At 41.5% G+C, this 24,755-nt stretch overlaps 1 protein-coding gene across 1 annotated transcript; it reads left to right on the top strand.

The window, feature by feature from the left end:
• Window positions 1–596: 596 nt before the first annotated feature.
• On the top strand, window positions 597–23,359 carry LOC115164465 (myelin-associated glycoprotein-like). Its single transcript, XM_029716989.1, has 8 exons — window positions 597–688; window positions 1,078–1,368; window positions 21,126–21,377; window positions 21,508–21,777; window positions 21,891–21,984; window positions 22,087–22,173; window positions 22,318–22,393; window positions 22,985–23,359. Exons 2-8 carry the CDS (start codon window positions 1,107–1,109, stop codon window positions 23,048–23,050), a joined length of 1,107 nt encoding a protein of 368 aa, XP_029572849.1. The 5' UTR covers window positions 597–688; window positions 1,078–1,106; the 3' UTR covers window positions 23,051–23,359.
• The last annotated feature ends 1,396 nt before the right edge of the window (window positions 23,360–24,755 follow it).

The raw sequence follows: 24,755 nt of genomic DNA, 5'->3' as shown, positions 1-24,755 counted from the left end.
TTTTCAACAGAATCGGCACAATGAATACACACCTGATCACACGCAAACACAGTTCACTTTCATAGAAGCCACATACAACTGCTAATTGGAAATATAATTACTTCTCGAATCTATCTACGCTCTGTAATCCTCTCACAGGTTCTCTTCGCTTGTGTACTTCAGTGCACAACACATCAGCTGTCTGTGCCAGGCGAAAAAACCTTTCCAAGCCAAACCTTCATATCATGACTGCTAACCTCACACAGACTACATCGTTTTCACATCATAGTCAACATAGCTAATAGAACCAACGCATTAGTAAACCCGCTACAATCATGGAGTACAGTGTACAGTCAGCAGCGAGCAGTTTAGCATTTAAATTGGCGGGCCCTGGTTGCAATACATTTATTAAACCAAAAGCTAGCATCCCTTTCTGTTTGAGATGGTTGTTTGAGTAAGCTAAGCTAGCTAGCTGCATTCCATTCTTATACTCATATTCCTTGACATGTGACCAACACCTCTGACTAACATTTCCCCCACTGCTATTTGAGTGATGGGAGTTGAAGCCTCGTCATGGACTGCTGAGGTGCCGGTCTCAGTCTCCTGCCTGCAGGGCTCATGCATCGTGATTCCCTGCTCATTCAACTACCCAGAACCCGAGAATAAGCCCTCTGAATTCACTGGCATCTGGTTCAAAGACACTTATGAGGTTAGTTACCACACAGACAGCTCCAACATCACAGACTACAGGGGTCGTACAGAGCTGGTAGGAAACCTCAGACAGAAGAACTGCTCTCTCAGAATTGACCCCCTCCATCGCAGTGACAAAGGACCCTTTACTTTCAGGATTTAAATTAAAGACTATGACAAGTATTTATACAAAGATGACAGTCTCCATTACAGCGAGCAGTAAGTTTCCCAGGGAAAATTGACTAGGAACATTTCAAATGTGTTAATTATAGTGACCTATGTTAATCTAATGTTATCTTATTAGCTATAGCTTCTTGATGATTATAATTGTAATGGTACAGAAAGGATGGACCGAAGAATAAGTGGAAGCACACTGCTATAACTGTTGTCATCTCTTTTTGATTTTAGGCTCTCCAGACCCCCCCTCTCTGTCAGTGATGGAGGAGGTGAAGGTGGGGGAGGTGGTATCTGTCTCCTGCTCTGTGTCTCACTCCTGCCCATCTGATCCTCCTCTCCTCACCTGGAGCCACTCTGGAACACCCAGCATCCAATCACAGCAGCAGACCAATTCTCAGTGGGAAGAGAAATTGACCCTGACCTTTAGACCCAGCATCGCTGATAACAACCAGCCTCTGGTCTGCACAGCAGCATACAAGGGAGGAATGACAGTGAGTAGCTCCAAGACAATAAATGTCAAATGTAAGTGGACCACATCTGTGTTTTAACACTGTTTGGAAGATTTTCACTTTCACTTCTGTGAAAACAGAATATTTCTGTGAATTTGACAAATTAAACTTCTTTGAAAAGGGAACTAAAACTTTGTCCATACTTCCCTTTGGAAATGAAAATAGATTGAAATCATGTGGTTGACCCACTGAATTTGTCCTAAGATGTTTATTACATAGTAATATCATTCTTTCTAATGATGTTATTCATAGATGCCCCAGTGGATGTTATGGTTGAGTGCGTGTCCAGTGTGAAGGAGGGAGACTCTGTAGAGCTGAGATGCTCCAGTGACAGTAACCCTGCTGCCCACAGCTACCGTTGGCACAACAACAGAGGACCTTCTGCCTACCACTGGACCCACACTCACACTGGAGAGAGTGACCAGACTAGAGGTCGACCGATTATGATTTTTCAACGCCAATACCGATAACGATTATTGGAGGCCCAAATAAGCCGTTACCGATTAATCTGCCGATTTTTATTTATTTATTTGTTGTCACGTTCGTCGTAAGGATGGGACCAAAGCGCAGCGGGAATGTGAATACCCATCTTCTTTATTATGAAGAAAACCAAAATAAACACTTATACAAAAACAACGACGAAAAACAGTCCTGTAAGGCACACAGCTTACATACGGAACAACTACCCACCAAAAACCCATGAAAAAACACCTCTACTAAATAAGACCTTCAATTAGAGGCAATGAGGAACAGCTGCCTCCAATTGAAGGTCAACCCAATAAACTAAACATAGAAATAGAAAAACTAGAACAAACATAGAAATATACTAACATAGAACATTAACTAAAAACACATAAAACAAACACCCACTGCCACGCCCTGACCAAACTACAATAACAAACAACCCCTTTTACTGGTCTGGACGTGACATTTGTAATAATGACAATTGCAACAATACTGAAAGAACACTAATTTTAACTTAATATAATACATCAATAAAATCTATTTAGCCTCAAATAAATAATGAAACATGTTCAATTTGGTTTAAATAATGCAAAAACAAAGTGTTGGAGAAGAAAGTAAAAGTGCAATATGTGCAATGTAAGAAAGCTAATGTTTAAGTGCCTTGCTCAGAACATGGGAACATATGAAAGCTGGTGGTTCCCTTTAACATGAATCTTCAATATTCCCAGGTAAGAAGTTTTAGGTTGTAGTTATTATAGGAATTATAGGACTATTTCTCTCTATACGATTTGTATTTCATATACCTTTGACTATTGGATGTTCTTATAGGCACTTCAGTATAGCCAGTGTAACAGTATAGCTTCCGTCCCTCTCTTCGCTCCTACCTGGGCTCGAACCAGGAACACATCGACAACAGCCACCCTCGAAGCAGCATTACCCATGTAGAGCAAGGGGAACAACTACTCCAAGTCTCAGAGCGAGTGATGTTTGAAACGCTATTAGCGCACACCCGCTAACTAGCTAGCCATTTCACACCAGCCTAATCTTGGGAGTTGATAGGCTTGAAGTCATAAACAGCGCAATGCATTGCGAAGAGCTGCTGGCAAAACGCACGAAAGTGCTGTTTGAATGAATGCTTACGAGCCTAGCATCGCTCAGTCAGACTGCTCTATCAAATCATAGACTTAATTATAATATAATAAACACACAGAAATACGAGCCTTAGATCATTAATATGGTCGAACCCGGAATGTGTATGCGAACCCGGAATGTGTATGACGTGTATGACAGTGTTATTTGTCATTATTAAGCATTTAATGATTTAATTAGAACATTGAACTTAAACCCTGTACAAATCATGGATCTTGGAGATCTCGGAAAATGCACTGTAAGTGTAACTATGCCTTCATAACATTTCATTATGTTTCGCCGTGAAAACACTTTAAGGGCACACAAATCCAAAATAATGTTTGTCCTATGCCATTGCGAAATCGAATGCTTCTAACTGAACGTTAACCTCTTCTCCGTTCAAATATTTTTTATTGAACACACACATAAGAATGGTGTATAGGTATAAAAGACAAATTTACAGTTCTTATCTAAACACAAGAGAATAGACATTAACCACAAGACCCAGTGTTCTGGGCACAAAACAAATATTACAAAACAAGACATACAGAACAAGGACAGGTAGAAAGAAAAAGGGTAGATGTATAACCCCCCCACTTATACCCCCCTTTATCCCCCCCTTATTCCACCCTATTCCCCTCCCAACTGCTCGGGTGGCGGGGCATGCACATGCTGCCCAAAGGTAGATTACCATATGACAATTGAGAGTGCGTTAAAAAGTGCAAATTCACAACGCCGACTGGTCCAAGTAAGAGAGGAAAGGCTGCCAGATTTGATCAAATGTTGATAATTTATTGTTCAGAATATATCTAATTCTTTCTAAGTGTACAGTGTTTGCCAATTCGTTGAGCCATAATTTGGTAGAGGGCACTTCCCTCCTTTTCCAATTTGTTTTGCCGAAATGAGACTGTAAGAGATTAATTGTTTTTGGGAGTTGGTTAATCCGTTTAGGGAATCGGACACTCCCAGGATTATCAGAAGCGGGTCTGGGTTTATTGAAGTCTCCAGAACTTCAGAGAGGACCTCAAAAATTCCACACCAATAACCATACAAGTTAGAGCATAGGGCAAAGCAGTGGAGTAGTGTACCCTGCTCAGCCTGACATTTATCACACATGGGGATGTATCAGGAAATATCCTATGCAGTTTGGTTTTGGAATAGTGTAATCTGTGTAATACCTTGAATTGTATGAGACGATGTCTGGAGTTAATGGAGCAGGTGTGGATATACTCCAAGCTATCTTCCCAGTCTGCCACCGAAATATCAGTCCCTAGTTCTTCCTCCCATTTTGCCTTAATGGCATCAGTAGAGGGTACGCTAACAGATTGAAAAGCATCATATATACGAGATATCAGTTTGTCTGAGGTGGGGCATATTTTTATGCATCCGTCAAACATTGAAGGTTTAGCATTCCCTAATGTTGGGAGGTGTTTTCTAACATAGTCTCTAATCTGTAGGTATCTGAAAAAGTTACTTCTGGGAAGATTATAAGTTTCCCTCAGCGATTCAAAGGAAGCAAAGGTTCCCCCTATATATAAATCCCCTATGGTACTTATCCCCAACTCTCCCCACCGCTCAAAGGTGTTATCAAGGTTAGAGGGGGCAAAGGAGGGATTCCTGGCAACAGGAAGCATGAATGATATTGGTCTAAACTCAAAGTGGACTTTAATTTGCTTCCAGATTCGGACTGTGCTATGTATAATAGGATTGTTACGGTAAAGTGACATCTCCAGATTGACAGGTGACAAAATCACAGCACCAATAGAGAAAGGGTGACACTCCTCACGCTCCAGACTACCCTGCCTCGTCCCTCTGTAAAGGTTAAATCGGGGCGACAATGATTGGTTAGTGAGTATTCTCGCACAGGGGTTCCTATATAAAAGCTGGATCCAATTTATGAACCCATCTCCAATATTCCATTTCTGTAGTAACTTGAATAGATAGGGCCACTCAACTTGGTCAAAGGCCTTTTCGGCGTCAAGAGATATAACGGCAAGGTCCACGTTAGGTAACCTCTGAGAATACATAATGTTGAATAGGCGCCTGAGATTGAAGAATGAGTTTCTGTTCGGGATAAAGCCGGTCTGGTCCGAATGGACCAATTTGCCAATTAAAGTGCTTAGCCTGTTAGCCAAAGTTTTTGCTAAAATCTTTTGGTCTGTATTAAGGAGGGATATTGGTCTGTATGACCCTACCTCTTCCGGATCTTTACCCTTCTTATGTATAACTGTAATAAACGCCTCATCCAAAGTGGATGGGAGAGCTCCATCCTCATTGGCCTGAACCAACATTTTGTGTAGGTTGGGAGAGAGCATGTTGCTGAATGTTTTATATAATTCACCAGGGTATCCATCTGGGCCCGGGGTCTTGCCACTCTTTAGAGATTTTATTGTTTCTCTAATTTCTTCAAGAGATATTTCCTTATTCAGGAAGTTAGAGTCTTCCTGGTTCAGGGCAGGAAGATTACAGTCCTCCAAAAGGTTTTGCATAATTAAGGGGTTAAGATCCGCTTTAGATGTATATAAAGTCTCATAAAACTGACGGAATCTGTCATTGATGTCTTTGGGGGAAGAGAGTAATTCCTCAGATGCAGATTTAACTTTGTGAATCATTCGGTCACTCACATTTTTGTTGTCTGGCGAGTAATTTGTGTGGTTTGTCACCAAACTCAAAATATTTTTGCTTGGCATAGAGAAAAGATTTAGCAATTTTAGCAGAGAGGATCTGATTGTATTTAAATTTTAAAGACATCATTTTTTTATGTTTCTCCCTAGATGGGTGTCTAGCATTCTCCCTATCCAGTAAGTGAATTTGTCCCTCCAGCTCTACCAATTCTCTTCTGTTTTGCCTACTCCTGGCAGTCTGAAAGGAGATGATACAGCCTCTCAAATAAGCCTTCAGCGTTTCCCACAGTAATGCTGGGGAAGTCTCTGTGTTGTCGTTGGTATCAATGAAAAATGTAATTTGGTCTTTAAGATGTTCACAGAATGTTGGTTTTGTGAGGAGCTGAGGATTCAACCTCCAGACCCTCTCGTTTGGTACGATGTCACCCAATCTCAGGGAGAAGGTGAGTGGACTGTGGTCAGAGATTATAATATCATGATATCTCACATTACAGGTATAGGGGAGTTTTTTAGCATCAACCAAAAAGTAGTCAATTCGAGTATAAACATTGTGAACATGAGAGTAAAAGGAGTATTCCCTACCCGTTGGGTTAGAGATCCTCCATATATCAAATAAGTAAAAATTTTCTATGTAGGTATTCAAGAATTCGCTTGAATAGGAGGTAGGGGTTCGCCGGGTAGAGGATCTATCCAAATATTGGTCTAGCACACAGTTAAGGTCCCTTCCAATGACCAGGTTAGTATGGGAGATATCTGGCATCAGGGCAAGGACACTTTAAAAAAAAAGAGGGGTTATCAATGTTTGGCCCATAGATATTTAGTAGAGTTACAGAAGTAGAGTGCATCTCTCCTATTACGATCACATAACGACCCTCTTTGTCCACAATAGTGGTTTTATGTAGAAAGGGAATTCCTTTCCGTACCAGAATCGCTGTGCCTCTTGTTTTGGCAGAGAAGTTAGAGTGATACACTTGCCCCACCCACTTACATTTAAGTCTGTTATGAGAATTGTTTTTCAGATGGGTTTCTTGCAAAAATATAATATCAGACGAGAGTGCTTTCAAGTGGGCTAGGACCTTGCCTCTCTTAATTGGTTCGTTTAAACCCTTGACATTCCAGGAAGTGAATGTAAGCCCCGCCCTCTCATTTGTAGTTCCTATGGTGGCCTGCATAACATGTAAGTCGGAATGAAAGTGAAATTAAGTTAAGTGAGAGCTCTGGCCTCCATTGGTCAGCTTTAAACCATGACAGAGAGGTGGGGGTGTTCGTTTCATTTGGGAGCTTTAATTTTCATATTTACCACTGTAAAACATACTTATCACTACATTTCAAACAAACAGAAGAATGGTTAAATTATCATTTATAGAGACCCCCTCAAAGTTTGACTTGTTGCATTTAGGGAAGCTAACACCTCATTCAGGGGAGCTGAGCCCCCCCTGGAGCCCCAATAATTCACACCTTGACTTTAGGCCTACTGCATTATGCTTTCAGCTACTGTAGAGATCTGAGAAACTTTGCTCTAAATACAAAGGATTAAAATAACATTGGAGGTGTTGTTGTGGTTGACGATATATCTGATCTGGTTTCCTGTAGGCTGAAGAGGATGACCCATGCGAGTGTTATGGTGGAGACGATGCAGTCTATGGTAACATGTGAACACAACAGGAAGCATGTGGGAGTCAGCTTGCTCAGAGGCCATTGTACTCAGTCTGTCAAAGGCTCCAGTAAAATATTTACATTTTAACCCAATGTAGCACAGCAGCCGACTGCTTATTTGTTAGCTTTATTGTTCTTATGGCTAAAGAATATAGTACGTTCTTATTTTGGTTGTGGCTTTGTGTTATGGCTTGGATTTTGTTTATATCTATGGCTTGGGTGAATCAGAATGAACCTGATATGAATGGTTATACAGTTATAATTATTGGGAAGTGTATATACAGTATATTATTGTTTTTGTGTTGCTCCTTTCAACTGAGCAAGGATTGGTGTGAAAAGAGTAGGCCTACAGAAGGCCTTTGGTCTGATTCTCTACTGTTCTCTCCATAGAGTGTACTCTCTCACTCCCCAAGAATACATAGAATAATGAAGACACATCCTGTTTAGGCTAATACACACAACGCATAGCCACTGAAAGATGAAAATAGGACACCCATAGGGGTTTTGATGGTGATAGCATCGAAGGGTCAGGTACACTCCGGAATACAATAAAACTGCTTCAGCATTTGTGTTCAGCATGTTCTTTACTGTAATCTTTTAATTACTCACTGTAACATTTGACACTTTATCATGTTAATGGGCATGTTTTAGTAGATGCATTCAGGTGCGATAACAGTTATCTGTATGAGGTCCTACAATTAGACCTCTTGTTACTTCCTGATTGAGTCACTGCTCAACTTGATTCGAAAAGCTATACATGACAAACAACACTTTCTCACCATACACACATCTACTTGAAGACCGGACATTGTTATAAGGTAAAGACCATTTTAATAATTGTGTTAGTTTAGGATATACTGTATGCAGTTTTTTTTGTTGCTTGGAACTGTTACTGTATTTAGAATTGGGCGTGACAAATTTTTATTTAATTTATTTTTATTTCACCTTTATTTAACCAGGTAGGCCAGTTGAGAACAAGTTCTCATTTACAACTGCGACCTGGCCAAGATAAAGCAAAGCAGTGCGACAAAAACAACACAGAGTTACACATAAACAAACCTAAAGTCAATAACACAATATAAAATTATATGTACAGTGTGTGCAAATGTAGAAGAGTAGGGAGGTAAGGCAATAAATAGGCCATAGAGGCGAAATAATTACAATTTAGCATTAACACTGGAGTGATGGATGTGCGGATGATGATGTGCAAGTAGAGATACTGGGGTGCAAAAGAGCAATAGGATAAGTAACAATATGGAGATGAGGTAGTTTGGTGTGCTATTTAAAGATTGGCTGTTTACAGGTACATTGATCGGTAAGCTGCTCTGACAGCTGATGCTTAAAGTTAGAGAGGGAGATATGAGACTCCAGCTTCAGTGATTTTTGCAATTCGTTCCAGTCATTGGCAGCAGAGAACTGGAAGAAAAGGCGGCCAAAGGAAGTGTTGGCTTTGGGGATGACCAGTGAAATATACCTGCTGGAACGCGTGCTACAGGTGGGTGTTGCTATGGTGACCAGTGAGCTGAGATAAGGCGGGGCTTTACCTAGCATAGACTTATAGATGATATGTAGTGAGGGCCAGCCAACGAGAGCGTACAGGTCGCAGTGGTGGGTAGTATATGGGGCCTTGGTGACAAAATGGATGGCACTGTGATAGACTACATCCAGTTTGCTGAGTAGAATGTTGGAGTCTATTTTGTAAATGACATCGCCGAAGTCGAGGATCGGTAGGAGAGTCAGTTTTACGAGGGCATGTTTGGCAGCATGAGTGAAGGAGGCTTTGTTGCGAAATAGGAAGCTGATTCTAGATTTAATTTTGGATTGGAGATGCTTAATGTGAGTCTGGAAGGAGTTTTCAGTCTAACCAGACATCTAGGTATTTGTAGTTGTCCACATATTCTAAGTCAGAACTGTCCAGAGTAGTGATGCTAGTCGGGTGGGAGGGTGCGGGCAGCAATCGGTTGAAAAGCATGCACTTAGATTTACTAGTGATCTTTACCAATATTAAAGGATAGATTAGTGAAATATTTCTACCTAGTCACAGCCATTGACATCCTATTCAATTACCAGAGGGGCTACAGTGGGGGGGGAAAAGTATTTGATCCCCTGCTGATTTTGTACGTTTGCCCACTTACAAATAAATGATCAGTCTATAATTTTAATGGTAGGTTTATTTGAACAGTGAGAGACAAAATAACAACAAAAAAATCCAGAAAAACGCATGTCAAAAATGTTATAAAATTATTTGCATTTTAATGAGGGAAATAAGTATTTGACCCCTCTACAAAACATGACTTAGTACGTGGTGGCAAAACCCTTGTTGGCAATCACAGAGGTCAGACGTTTCTTGTAGTTGGCCACCAGGTTTGCACACATCTCAGGAGAGATTTTGTCCCACTCCTCTTTGCAGATCTTCTCCAAGTCATTAAGGTTTCGAGGCTGACGTTTGGCAACTCAAACCTTCAGCTCCCTCCACAGATTTTCTATGGGATTAAGGTCTGGAGACTGGCTAGGCCACTCCAGGACCTTAACTTCTTTGGGATAGGGGGCAGTATTTTCACGGCCAGATAAAAAACGTACCCGATTTAATCTGGTTACTACTCCTGCCCAGAAACGAGAATATGCATATAATTAGTAGATTTGGATAGGCAACACTCTAAAGTTTCTAAAACTGTTTGAATGGTGTCTGTGAGTATAACAGAACTCATATGGCAGGCCAAAACCTGAGAAGATTCCATACAGGAAGTGCCCTGTCTGACAATTTGTTGTCCTTCTGTTGCATCTCAATCAAAAATACAGCATCTGTGCTGTAACGTGACATTTTCTAAAGCTTCCATTGGCTCTCTAAAGCCGCCAGAAAGTGGAATGGGGTGTCTGCTGTCTCTGCGCAAAGAACAGCAGCAGAATTTGTAAGTGGTCAGCCTGGAGACAGTGAGACTGAGATGCGCATTCACGAGACTACTCAATTTTTTTCTTTCAGCCTTTGAATGAATACAACGTTGCCCGGTTGGAATATTATCGCTATTTTACGAGAAAAATAGGATAAAAATTGATTTTAAACAGTGTTTGACATGCTTCTAAGTACGGTAATGGAATATTTTGAATTTTTTTGTCACGAACTGCACTCGCGTGTCACCCTTCGGATAGTCACCTGAACGCACGAACAAAACGGAGCTATTTGAATATAACTATGGATTATTTGGAACCAAAACAACATTTGTTGTTGAAGTAGAAGTCCTGGGAGTGCATTCTGATGAAGAACAGCAAATGTAATCCAATTTTTCGAATAGTAATTCTGAGTTTAGTGAGCCCCAAACTTGGTGGGTATCAAAATAGCTAGCCATGATGGCCGAGCTATGTACTCAGAATATTGTAAAATGTGCTTTCGCCGAAAAGCTATTTTAAAATCTGACACCGCGATTGCATAAAGGAATTCTGTATCTATAATTCTTAAAATAATTGTTACGTATTTTGTCAACGTTTATCATGAGTAATTTAGTAAATTCACCGGACAGTTTCGGTGGGTATGCTAGTTCTGAACATCACATGCTAATGTAAAAAGCTGGTTTTTGATATAAATATGAACTTGATTGAACAAAACATGCATGTATTGTATAACATAATATCCTAGGAGTGTCATCTGATGAAGATCATCAAAGGTTAGTGCTGCATTTAGCTGTGGTTTGAGTTTATGTGTGTCACGATATTCTCCTTCGTCTGAAGATATCTGAAAATCACTGTCAGAAAAGGTGGACCAATACGCAGCAGATTGCGTGCTCAACATACTTTTTATTAACTATGATGTACACGGAAAACAATAAACACGAAATGAAAGTGACAGTTTCACAGGCTATACAAATACTTACAGCAGTGCGAAATAAAACAACCCACCACCCCAAGAGAAAAACACACACCTAATATATGACTCCCAATCAGGAACAACGATATCCAGCTGTTCCTGATCGGGAGTCACAAGACTAACACAGAAACAGAACAACTAGAAACTACATACAACTTCTGCCACGTCCTGACCAAATACTAAACAACTACTCCCTCTGCTGGTCAGGACGTGACAATGTGACATATATGCTTGCTTGGAAAATGGCTGTGTGATTATTTGTGTCTATGTACTCTCCTAACATAATCTAATGTTTTGCTTTCGCTGTAAAGCCTTTTTGAAATCGGACAATGTGGTTAGATTAATGAGAGTCTTATCTTTAAAATGGTGTAAAATAGTTGATTGTTTGACAAAATTGAATTGTGGTATTTTAGTTGGTTTTGTATTTCACTCCGTGCGATGCCATTGGCTGTTGGCTAGGGGTTAACGTCTGTCCTCAACAGGTTAATGTGCTTCTTCTTGAGCCACTCCTTTGTTGCCTTGGCCGTGTGTTTTGGGTCATTGTCATGCTGGAATACCCATCCACGACCCATTTTCAATGCCCTGGCTGAGGGAAGGAGGTTCTCACCCAAGATTTGACGGTACATGGCCCCGTCCATCGTCCCTTGATGCGGTGAAGTTGTCCTGTCCCCTTAGCAGAAAATCACCCCCAACGCATAATGTTTCCACCTCCATGTTTGACGGTGGAGATGGTGTTCTTGGGGTCATAGGCAGCATTCCTCCTCCTCCAAACACGGCGAGTTGAGTTGATGCCAAAGAGCTCCATTTTGGTCTCATCTGACCACAACACTTTCACCAGTTGTCCTCTGAATCATTCAGATGTTCATTGGCAAACTTCAGACGGGCATGTATATGTATTCTTGAGCAGGGGGACCTTGCGGGCGCTGCAGGATTTCAGTCCTTCACGGTGTAGTGTGTTACCAATTGTTTTCTTGGTGACTATGGTCCCAGCTGCCTTGAGATCATTGACAAGATCCTCCTGTGTAGTTCTGGGCTGATTCCTCACCGTTCTCATGATCATTGCAACCCCACGACGTGAGATCTTGCATGGAGCCCCAGGCCGAGGGATATTGACAGTTCTTTTGTGTTTCTTCCATTTGCGAATAATCGCACCAAATGTTGTCACCTTCTCACCAAGCTGCTTGGCGATGGTCTTGTAGCCCATTCCAACCTTGTGTAGGTCTACAATCTTGTCCCTGACATCCTTGGAGAGCTCTTTGGTCTTGGCCATGGTGGAGAGTTTGGAATCTGATTGATTGATTGCTTCTGTGGACAGGTGTCTTTTTTATCGGTAACAAGCTGCGGTTAGGAGCACTCCCTTTAAGAGTGTGCTCCTAATCTCAGCTCGTTACCTGTAATAAAGACACCTGGGAGCCAGAAATCTTTCTGATTGAGAGGGGGTGAAATACTTATTTCCCTCATTAAAATGCAAATCAATTTATAACATTTTTGACAAGCGTTTTTCTGGATATTTTTGTTGTTATTCTGTCTCTCACTGTTCAAATAAACCTACCATTAAAATTATAGACTGATCCTTTCTTTATCAGTGGGCAAACGTACAAAATCAGCAGGGGATCAAATACTGTTTTCCCCCACTGTATGTCATAAACCCTCAAAGTTCCTGGATGTATGAAAATTGAAGCCATTGTGGTCAGGGAGAAATCCAAACCAGTCTAATTGGAATGAATGACAGTAGAGGCATAGGTGATGCTACTTTTGCAGGAAAATAGAAGGCATGTAATATATAAAACATTGTGTAACAGAATTATTGTTAACCTTCAATGTTGTCATATCACTATAAATTACAGTGTATATATAGGTTATATACACCTATTCTCTATAAATAGCGTCTTAAATATATGTAAATAGACCAAGGTCTCAATGTTTGTTTTCTTAGAAAGCTGTCTTATTATATGACATAATGTTAGTACTTGTTGCATTTACCACCTGTATAAGTCCTAACATCAATTGTTTTCAGCCAGTATGTTGGCATATTGACAGTTAATAAATATAAAAAAATCCTCATAATGCAGTAAAAATGTTGTACTGAAAGCAAAAGAGTCTCTTGTCTTGTCTTCCCTTGCAAGTTGGCTAAACACTGCAAGCTAGCTAAACTTTGTTGCTAGCCTTTGGGCCTACATCTCCATGTGAAATAATCTTATTTAGATTGAAATAATATGCCTAACATTATCCTAATTTGATATGCTGCTTCAATGTATTTGCTCCCATATTTTGTTTTAGCCTAGATTGACATTATTATTTCTAAACAAAATACATTTTAGGGGGATTCTATAAGGCTACAATGTTGTTTGGGGTTTATTGTTTGAACAGTCGCTGAGATTATATTTGTTTATCAATGCAAAATAGGCTACTTTGATGAATAGCCTAGATGAAATCAAAGAACCAATTTATATGGCATGTCTCAATTTTCAGGTAGTAAAAATATGCCGGAGCGTATTACAAGGACGGGGGGGTTCTACTAAGCCAACATATATAATTGTTTTAAATATCTATAGATTTTATTATTTAACTAGGCAAATCAGTTAAAAACAAATTCTTATTTACAATGACAGCCTACACCGGCCAATCCCAGACAACACTGGGCCAATTGTGCACCACCCTATGGGACTCCCAATCACAGCCGGTTGTGATTCAGCCTGGATTCAAACCAGGGTGTCTGTAGTGACACATCTAGCACTGAGATACTTAGACCGCTGCACCACTCGATGGTCATACCATGCATTACTTAGCTATTTGAATTTTAGGACCCCTGTAGGTGGGGGTGAAGAGGCGACACCGGGATGCTGGCCTTCTCGGCAGATTTGCAAAGAAAAAGCCAATTCTCTGTCCAGTGTCTGTTATTTTCTCCATTTTAATATTTTATTTTTATTGGCCAGTCTGAGATATGGCTTTTTCTTTGCAACGCTGCCTAGAAGGCCAGCATCCCGGAGTCGTCTCTTCACTGTTGACGTTGAGACAGGTGTTTTGCGGGTACTATTTAATGAAGCTGCCAGTTGAGGACTTGTGAGGTGTTTATCAAACTAGACACTCTAACGTACTTGTCCTCTAGCTCAGTTGCGCACCGAGGCCTCCCATTCCTCTTTCTATTCTGGTTAGAGACAGTTTGCTCTGTTCTGTGAAGGGAGTAGTACACAACTTTGTACGATATCTTCAGTTTCTTGGCAATTTCTCGCATTGAATAGCCTTCATTTCGCAGAACAAGAATAGACTGACGAGTTTCAGAAAAAGGTTATTTGTTTCTGGCCATTTTGAGTCTGTACTCTAACCCACAAATGCTGATGCTCCAGATACTCAATTAGTCTAAAGAAGGCCAGTTTTATTGTTTATTTAATCAGCACAACAGTTTTCAGCTGTGCTAACATAATTGCAAAAGGGTAATGATCAGTTAGCCTTTTAAAAGGATAAACTTGGATTAGCTAACACAACATGCCATTGGAACACAGGAGTGATGGTTGCTGATAATGGGCCTCTGTACGCCTATGTAGATATTCCATAACAAATCAGCCGCTTCCAGCTACAATAGTCATTTACAACATTAACAATGTCTACACTGTATTTCTGATCTATTTGATGTTATTTTAATGGACTAAAAATGTGATTTTCTTTCAAAAACAAGGACATCTCTATGTGACCCCAAACCTTTGAACAGTAGTGTATATTGTAACGTGGACGCTGGGAGTCGGGAAGCAAGTGCAGGTGGTGAGTTTAATAATAAATGGAACAATACAAGATACACAAGTAGCGTACAGACATGAAACACATAGTCAATACTACCTGGGGAATGGAATGAAGTGAGTGACAGATATAGGGGAGGTAATCAGTGAAGTGATGGAGTCCAGGTGTGCCTATTGATAAAGTGCAGGTGTGCGTAGTGGTGAATGCCAGCACCGTTGGTTACTAAACCAGCGACGTTGAATGCTGGAGGGGAGGAGTAGATGTGACCTCCTCTGTATGCCGGAACCATTCGTCCACCACAGGGGTCTCGATCTGGCTCGGAGTCCACGGAGCCAGGGCCGGCTAATAACCCAGGACACACTGGAAGGGAGTAAGCCCGGTGGAGGAGTGACATATTGAATTGGGCGTATTTCGCCCAGGGAAGGAATCGGGCCCACTCTCCCTGCCACTCCTGGTAGTGACTCCTCAGGAACCTCCTCAGCTCCTGGTTCATCCTCTCCACCTGCCCTTTGGACTGAGGCCGGTAACCGGAAGTGAGGCTGAACATGTCCCCCGGTTTCTCCATGAAAGCCCTCCATACCTGTGACATGAATTGGGGGCCACAGTTGGAGACGATGTCCTCCGGAAGGCTGTAGTGCCTGAAAGGCCTGCTGGAACAGTGCCTCAGCAACCTGGAGAGAGGTAGGGAGACCAGAGAGAGGAATAAGCCGGCATGATTTAGAAAATCTGTCCACAACCACCAGAATGATGGTGAAACCGTCAGAGGGGAGATCGGTAACAGAGTCAATGGACAGATGAGACCAGGGACGCTGAAGCACGGGAAGTGGAAGGAGTTTCCCTGCTGGAGCGTGCCCGGAGACTTAGTTTGGGCACACACAGAACAGGAGTTGACGTAGCGAGTAACGTCCTGCACCAAGGTGGGCCACCAATACTTTTCGGAGAGTGATTGTATAGCACGGGTGATCCCAGGATGCCCAGCGACAACCATTGTGTGTGCCAAGGTCAAGTAGTGGGAGCGGGTTCCCTCCAGAGCCTGGCTAATGTCTACATCTACGTCCCAGACCACAGGGGCTACGACACGAGGGAACAGGAAAACAAGTCCTGTCGTCACGACATGCCAGTTCCATTTGGACCTCCTCGCGCAGTCCTCTTCAGAAGAGCGTACTGAGCGCCGGTTTATTCCATCCGCTGGATGCTGCTACTGTCCGGAAGGTGAGTGCATACTTGGCAGCTGTCTGGTCATCCTGCCATAGTTGGAGTAGGCGCTCATCCCCCTCCCTGTGGTTGATCAAAAATACCTCTGAACAGAGCCATGAACCCCCTCATGCAAAGCCATCTCCTCCCCTCTCTCCCAGACGGCCATAGCCCACTCAAACGCCGTCCAGTCAGCAGAGAAATAACCGTGGCAACCTTGGACCTATTGGTGGTGGGGGCTCCCATCTGATGTGCAAAATAGAGGGAGCACGGGAGTAAGAATCCACTGCATTTTAGATGGGGTTCCATCATATCTATCCGGAAGGGACAAACGGGCATCGCTGACCTGGGCGGACTGATGTGCTGGCTCGCTGGGTCGACTGGTGGCAGACTATCCTCCGTTAGTAGAAGGCAATGCCGCATGTTTTAGACGTTGAAAACTGAGAAGAACCTCTTCCATAGCCATCCCCAGTTGCGCCAGCTGGTCGTAGTGCTTACAAAGTAGATATCCCTGTTTGTCTACCGTCTGGGAGATTTCCTGCAGCTTCCATTTGATGAGGCAGTATTCTGTAACGTGGACGCTGGGAGTTGGGATGCAAGTGCAGGTGGTGAGTCTAATCATAAACGGAACAATACAAGATACACAAGTAGCGTACAGACATGAAACACATAGTCAATAGGTAATCAGTGAAGTGATGGAGTCCAGGTGTGCCTATTGATGAAGTGCAGGTGTGCGTAATGATGAATGCCAGGACCAGTGGTCAGTAAACCGGTGACGTCGAATACCGGAGGGGAGGAGCAGGACTAGACATGACATATATAAAACATTGAATTTGGCCTTTATTACTATAGGTCATAGAAAGGCATTGATTAACACATTCATATATGGCAAAACAGACCGTCAAAATCTATCTAAATCTAAATCTATCATAAGGAATAGGTTTTGAATTGTTCACAGCAAATTACACAGTGTTACATCAACACTGAGAGTGTTACATTTAATACTGGTCCTGTGTCTGTACAGGTCCACATCAGTGTTAAATTAACACACTGCTAACGTGTAACACCTTATTTGCATATTTCCAAAGTGCCTTGCCTTTCGAGTGAATTGTAGCGTTACCACCCATGACTGTATTTGTTAGTGACAGTGTCACGTCCTGACCATAGTAAGTTGTTATTTTCTATGGTAGAGTAGGTCAGGGCATGACAGGGGGTGTTTGTCTGTTTTTGTATTTCTATGTTCAGTTTCTATATTTTGTATTTCTTTGTGTTGGGCCGAGTATGGTTCCTAACCAGAGGCAGCTGTCTATCGTTGTCTCTGATTAGGAACCATACTTAGGCAGCCTGTTTTTCCTTTGGGTTTTTTGGGTAGTTGTTTTCCGTTTTATGTACCTGACAGAACTGTTGGCTGTCGTTTTTGTTATTTTTGTTTAAGTGTTGTCATTAAAAGAAATATGAGCACTTTACACGCTGCGCCTTGGTCCCCTTCATACGACCCTCATTACAGACAGAGACATGGTGTTTGCATTCATACATTTTCAGTCCTGTGGCCTTCACCAAGTGAGTTCCTTAACAAATATGTCATAATTAAAATTAAATATTTTAACACAACAACATAAGGGAGAGAGGTGCAACCCAGAGGGGGTTTACTCATTTACTGCATTTCTATAAAATAACATACATCTCTAAAATGCTATTTGGAGAACAGCTGAAACAAATAAAAATGACCCCAGCCACTATCACCTTGATTGCTGTAGGTTCATTCACCTAGCTGTAGGTTCAAACACATAGCCAATTAGCTATACGATTAGACGCTACACATTAACTCACATTAATTTAGCACCGGGATTAAAAACTATAATTTAATACGTACAGAGGGATCTGTTAGGAATCTGTTGTGATGCAGTTATACAGCTAATTTCCTGCAATTCTACACATTTTGCCATTACCTATGATATCTGGGTGAGAGTAACTATCAAAATCAATGTGGGCTCCCTGGAGGACATAGCCCCTGCATACCCGGTCGGTAATTCAGCCATTATTACAACAAGTTTAGATAGCTGGCTAGACTAATTAACCAATCTTTTCAAAAATACTGACATGGGCTAATTGAGTGACTGTCAGTGAGTGACATATAACAAGAAAACTGCTGATGAACAACCAATAAAAAAAAATGCACCTTTCGTATTCTACTATTCTAACTTTCAACAATAAGTTGAGACCCGACTGAAACAATTACAGAGGTCCGGACCTCTGTGTCCTCTTACGTGTATGTAGCTACGGCCATGGTTATTGTATTTAGAATTGCGAGTGGCTAATGACCTTTATCAATGCCAAGCGTCAGATTAATGAAATATGTAGTCGAATTACGGCACAGATCATGATACACCACAGGATGTGAAAGATTTGATCACAAGTACATTGTTTGAAGAAAATTGTGAATTGCAATTCATATGACAAAAAGCTTGATTTAATCATGTGGTTTTAGTGGTACTGAGTGAAATAGCCTTGACTAAAGTTAACATGGGGAAAGGTACAGAAACAGTCATAAGATTGTATGCTAATTTCAAGAGATTTCACCTTTCGCTTCTGAAAACCTTTGAGTTTGGCAATGTGAAAAAATCTTGTCGAAGACATTACATTTTAGGGGGTTAACCCTCAAGGGAAGAGCTAACTTCAGTCAGAGATAAAATAGGTGAAGTCCAAAAATAAAGAAATCACGTTAGATGTGAAATGGATAATATGAGCAGGATGGTAATATTTCCTTTATATGTCAATGCCCTTAGTCTATGAAGAAGGGTGGTTATCAGACTACAGCAAGATAGATAATAGTAAGCAAGAAATTGGACATTGAAAGTCTTATATGTAACATTAAATATTATATGGAGAGTAACTTCTCCTTTTTCCCTGCAGGTCCAGCACTGAGAGGAAGGGATGGGAATTGAACAATTACTGTGGCATTTTATTACTCACAGCTTTTGGCTTGGAGGTATGGCTTGCATACTGTATATAGTAAATCATTTGAATTTTTTTGAATTTGTTCAAACTAACCAGTGTGGTCAGTTGCATGTCTAACTGTCTAACACCTCTTACTAAAATGTTTCCCATTGCTATTTGAGGGATGGGAGTTGATGCCTCGTCATGGACTGCTGAGGTGCCCAACTCAGTCTCTGGCCTGCGGGGCTCACCCATTGTGATTCCCTGCTCATTCAACTACTTGGAACCGGAGAAGAAGCCCTCTGAATTCACTGGCATCTGGTTCAAAGACAACAATGAGGTTATATACCACCCAGACAGCTCCAACATCATTCAAGACTACAAGGGTCGTACAGAGCTGGTGGGAGATCTCCGGCTGAAGAACTGCTCTCTCAGAATTGACCCTCTCCATTGCAGTGACAAAGGACCCTTTACTTTCAGGATTGAAATCAAAGGCCATGACAAGTATTTATACAAAGATAACACAGTCTCCATTGCAGTGAGCAGTAAGTTCCCAAGGGAAGAATGACAAGGAGAATTTCAATTGTTGTATTATAGTATCCCATTATTTACCCTAATGATAGCTATAGCTTCTTGTTGATATAAATTATATTACTGAAAGGACAGAACCAAGAAGTAGTGGAGGCACACCTCAAAAGAACTGCAATAACTGTTCTCTTGTCTGTGCTGATTTCAGGCTCTCCAGACCCCCCCTCTCTGTCAGTGAGGGAGGAGGTGAAGGAGGGGGGGGCTGTCTGCCTTCTGCTCTGTGTCTCACTTCTGCCTATCTGATTACCCTCTCCTCACCTGGAGCCACTCCGGAATACCCAGTGTCCAATCACAGCAGCTGACCAACGGACAGTGGAAAGTGACATCATCCCTGACCTTTAACCCCAGCAGCACTGATCACAACCAGTCTCTGGTCTGCACAGCAGCATACAGGGGGGGAAGACAACGAAAACATTGAAAACTCTCAATGTCAAATGTAAGTAAAACTGACCATCCTACCGATCCTCGACTTCGACGATGTCATTTACAAAATAGCCTCCAATACCCTACTCAATGAACTGGATGCAGTCTATCACAGTGCCATCCGTTTCATCACCAAAGCCCCATATACTACCCACCACTGCGACCTGTACGCTCTCGTTGGCTGGCCCTCGCTTCATACTCGTCGCCAAACCCACTGGCTCCAGGTCATCTACAAGACCCTGCTAGGTAAAGTCCCCCCTTATCTCCGCTCACTGGTCACCATAGCAGCACCCACCTGTAGCACGCGCTCCAGCAGGTATATCTCTCTGGTCACCCCCAAAGCCAATTCCTCCTTTGGCCATCTCTCCTTCCAGTTCTCTGCTGCCAATGACTGGAACGAACTACAAAAATCTCTGAAACTGGAAACACTTATCTCCCTCACTAGCTTTAAGCACCAGCTGTCAGAGCAGCTCACAGATCACTGCACCTGTACATAGCCCATCTATAATGTAGCCCATACAACTACCTCTTCCCTTACTGTATTTATTTATTTATGTTGCTCCTTTGAACCCCATTATTTCTATTTCTACTTTGCACTTTCTTCCACTACAAATCTACCATTCCAGTGTTTTACTTGCTATATTGTATTTACTTTGCCACCATGGCCTTTTTTGCCTTTACCTCCCTTATCTCACCTCATTTGCTCACATTGTATATAGACTTATTTTTCTACTGTATTATTGACTGTAGGTTTGTTTTACTCCATGTGTAACTCTGTGTTGTTGTATGTGTCGAACTGCTTTGCTTTATCTTGGCCAGGTCGCAATTGTAAATGAGAACTTGTTCTCAACTTGCCTACCTGGTTAAATAAAGGTGAAATAAAAAAATAAAAAGTGGACCACACCTGTGTGTTAACAACAGTGTTTGGTAAATTACACTTTCACTTCTGTGAAAACTGAATACATCTGTGCAAATGACAAAAGTGAAACTAGAAACAAAACTTATTTGAAAAAGAAAACCTTAACTTTGTCCAAAGTCTGGATGTAGCAAACTTCCCTTTAGAAATCTAAATAAATTGAAAGCATGTAATTGATCCACTGAATCTGTCCTAAGCTGTTTATTACATAGTAATATCATTCTTACTAATGATGTTATTCATAGATGCCCCAGTGGATGTGAAGGTTGAGGGAGTGTCCAGTGTGAAGGAGGGAGACTCTGTAGAGCTGAGATGCTCCAGTGACAGTAACCCTGCTGCCCACAGCTACCGCTGGCACAACAGCAGAGGGCCTCTGCCCACCACTGGACCGACACTCACACTGGAGAATGTGAACAGACTCACTGAAGCCCTCTACTGCACTGCCATCAATACAGAGGGACAAGGCCAATCCAGCCCACTGAAGCTCAATGTAGAGTGTAAGTAGATGCCGCCATTCTGTATATTAGGAGCATGTCATGTCTGTGTATATATAATGAAGAAAGTTCTCTTCAGGATGTAGCACTACATGTTCGGTTAAAACCAAACTGTTCATCATTCTCATCCCAGACCCCCCTGAGATCAAAGTGGGCTCCGCCTGCACTTCAGACATCTCCATGGTAACCTGTCTGTGCATTGTGAATTTGGAACCCCCCGGCACAGTGGAGTGGTCTCTTCCAGCTGAACCCCTGCCCACCCTGCCCAGTACCAGACTTGAGAGGCATGGGTCAGTTACCATGGTGACCCTACAGAGGGCACTAGGCTTCTCAGAGACCGTCCACTGCCATGCCAGCAATACACAGGGCAATGCCACCTTGTCCTTTACTGTGTCCACAAATGGTAAGGGAAACAGTTGGGGAAGTGTATCATAAATGAAGTATTCCAAACTATATTAACATCATAAAGGATATCATTGGTGCGTTAATAAATCAAATTTATTTGTTTTTGGACAGTTAAGATGTTGATGCTTTACGTTTCAATTGGTATTACTGCATTAGTGGTGGTGGTAATACTAGTTCCCATGTCAGCTTGCCTATTGAACAACGGGTAAGTTACTCTTATTTCTTTTTGGAGGGAGCTATGCAGATTTGTATTTGTTTTTAGCTGTTTTGTTCTGTTTGTATAAATTGGCATTATTTTTCTCATCAGTGGGAGGAGTCATAGTGACCAGCCAGTAACCAGTATGCAGGATATGGATGCATCCAAGTGTGCTTCCTCAGATCCCTCAACATCAAGGTATTTTGCTACAGGCTGTTCTATCTGTGATCATAATGTATACCTCCTGCTGAGTTGTTAAAGCCGATTAGCCTACATTCACTCTTGTTGTGTCTTATCAAATGAAGAGAATGCATCTGAGAGTGGCCCTAACTCTATCCACAGGAAAGAGCAGAAAGACACCAGCAGTGAAATCAACACAAACTACTATACCAAGAATCACCTATATGGCAACATAGAGGTATGTACTGTAGGCCTACTGCAGACATTTACAGTTGCTGTAGAGATCTGAGAAAATGTTGCTCTATATAAAAAAACAATAGAGGTGTAATCGGCCTGTGTGTAGCTGGTGTAGAGAGTCAGGCGCAGGGCAGCAGATATGAGTAATCAATGTATTTAATCAAGTAATCACAAATACAACACAATATACCGAGCCCACAATAACGGACCGTATACAAGACAAACAATTACTCACAAACAAACATGGGGGAACAGAGGGTTAAATAATGAACAAGTAATTGGGGGATTGAAACCAGGTGTGTAAGAGAGACTTCTGTACTGGTCCCACGGGGGACCAGTACAGAAGAAAAAAAATGTATGAAATGTATGCATTCACTACTGTAAGTCGCTCTGGATAAGAGCGTCTGATAAATGACTAAAATGGAATGTAAAAAATGACAAAACAAATGCAAAATGAAAAGTGGATCGGCGATGGCTAGAAGGCCGGTGACGTCGACCGCCGAACGCCGCCCGAACAAGGAGAGGGACCGACTTCGGCGGAAGTCGTGACAAGAAGTGTTGTTGATGATATCTCTGATCTGGTTTCCTGTAGGCTGAAGAGGATGGCGACCAATTCGAGTGTGATGGTGGAGATGATTCAGTCTATGGTAACGTGTGAACACAAAAGGAAAGCATGTGGAAGTCAGCTGGTTCAGAGCCAATGGTACTCAGTCTCTCAAAGATTCCAGTGAAATATTAACATTTTAACCCAATGTAGCAGAACAGGTGACTGCTTATATTTGTTAACTTGATGTAGCTTTATGGTTCTTATGGCTAATGAATATGGTGCATTCTTATTTGGGCTGTGGCGTTTATGTTACGGCTTTTACAAGGCGTTTGTTTATTATCTGTGGCTTGGTTGATTCAGAAGGATTTTTACTAAATGTTAAATACAACCAGTATTTAACAATAGCTTGTTTCACACTTCCCCAGCTGTCTGTTGAAATTGTGTCTTGAGGTTTATCTGAGGCTAGAATACGAGTGTGGGACTTTCAGTGTTTCTCCACTTGGGGTTCCTCTTTCATTTATTTGTTCAACATCTGTTTATTTCCATAGGGTTTGAACTCTTTCACAACACTGATTTAGTAAACTTTAGGTTTCTTGACCTTCTCTATAAGAACATATCGGTAACAGGCATACAAATCAAAATACAGACAATTATGCATTTTTTTCATGGTTTTGATTGTATCTCTGTATACATGATTAAATCTGGAGAAAAAAAAATATTTCACAAAACATGTTTTTTTAACAAATCCTTCATTTGATTTGAAAGGCATTGACATTTTTTTTAAGGATTCAGTGTATTGAATAGTGGGAATGGTGTGTTCTCCTTCCTACTGTACATCATTGAGAGGGTGAGAAACAGAGATCCTATTAAATAATTCTTATAATTTATATTTTAATAATATTCTAGTATTCTAATTCATAATTCCCATACTCATTCCTGGGAGTTCAGGATATAGTGTCCTTGTCCTCAAACTCCCCCTCCACTTAAACTGAAATGTAATTATCTAATATTGTAAGAAATGTCATTGTCTGCGTATATGCCCCCTTTATTTATCCTACGGTTCTGACTTGGTGTACAGGGAGAACACTAAGAACGGCCCATGTTATGATTTCTGTCACTGTACATTTCAAAAGTGCTGAACAAATAGTTATTTTGACTACGTCTGTCCTAGCTCGCTCATTAATGTCTTAATTGAAATTACGGATTGCCTCTTATCCGCTTGTCGTCCCCTTATGCCATAGTTTGTACATCTCAATAGTCAGTAGACATTTGTTTAAGCAAGTCAGCCATATCAGCTATGTTTTTTTTAAAGGCAGTAAATGAGGCTGAATTAACTGTTTTGCTGCCAGACAAGGCTCCGCTGATAGTCAGGTGTAGCAGTGGTAAGGTTTTGGGACTGCTTTTGGGACAGCTTTATGTAGGCCCTAACAGTTTGTGGGCAGCGTTTGTCACCGTTATAGTGCAATTCATCTATTGTTTATTGTTTTTGTGTTGTATACTGTAGTGGGTTTGCTGGCATGCATCCCAATTTTTTTATGTCATGTTTGCCCCACCAAGATTTACATGTTAAAATCGGCACTGATAATGCAGATGAGCCACCGACTGGGTCATTCTTTCCCACAATGCAACAATTATGAGTTTGTTTGTTCAGCCCAACAGCTGCCACACCACTTGGTTTGGAACAACATTGTCAGGAAATATAACCACTCTCATTTATACTATACAGGACTTTGACATAGAGAGTGACATTTGACATTGAGAGTCTTGGAGCTGTTCACTGTCCAGAGGTTGGTTTGTTATCAGTGATGGCGGGGGT

Source organism: Salmo trutta, chromosome 3, assembly GCF_901001165.1.
Source record: "Salmo trutta chromosome 3, fSalTru1.1, whole genome shotgun sequence".
NCBI classification, from domain to species: Eukaryota; Metazoa; Chordata; class Actinopteri; order Salmoniformes; family Salmonidae; genus Salmo; species Salmo trutta.
This window is presented reverse-complemented; position numbering and strand designations above follow the sequence as displayed.

Coding starts and splice junctions, on each gene's coding strand:
- LOC115164465 (XM_029716989.1), top strand. CDS start 1,107: ATGGAGGAGGTGAAGGTGGGGGAGGTGGTATCTGTCTCCTGCTCTGTG. Junction 21,378..21,507: donor ACTGAAGCTCAATGTAGAGT/GTAAGTAGATGC, acceptor TTCTCATCCCAG/ACCCCCCTGAGATCAAAGTG. Junction 21,778..21,890: donor CTTTACTGTGTCCACAAATG/GTAAGGGAAACA, acceptor GTTTTTGGACAG/TTAAGATGTTGATGCTTTAC.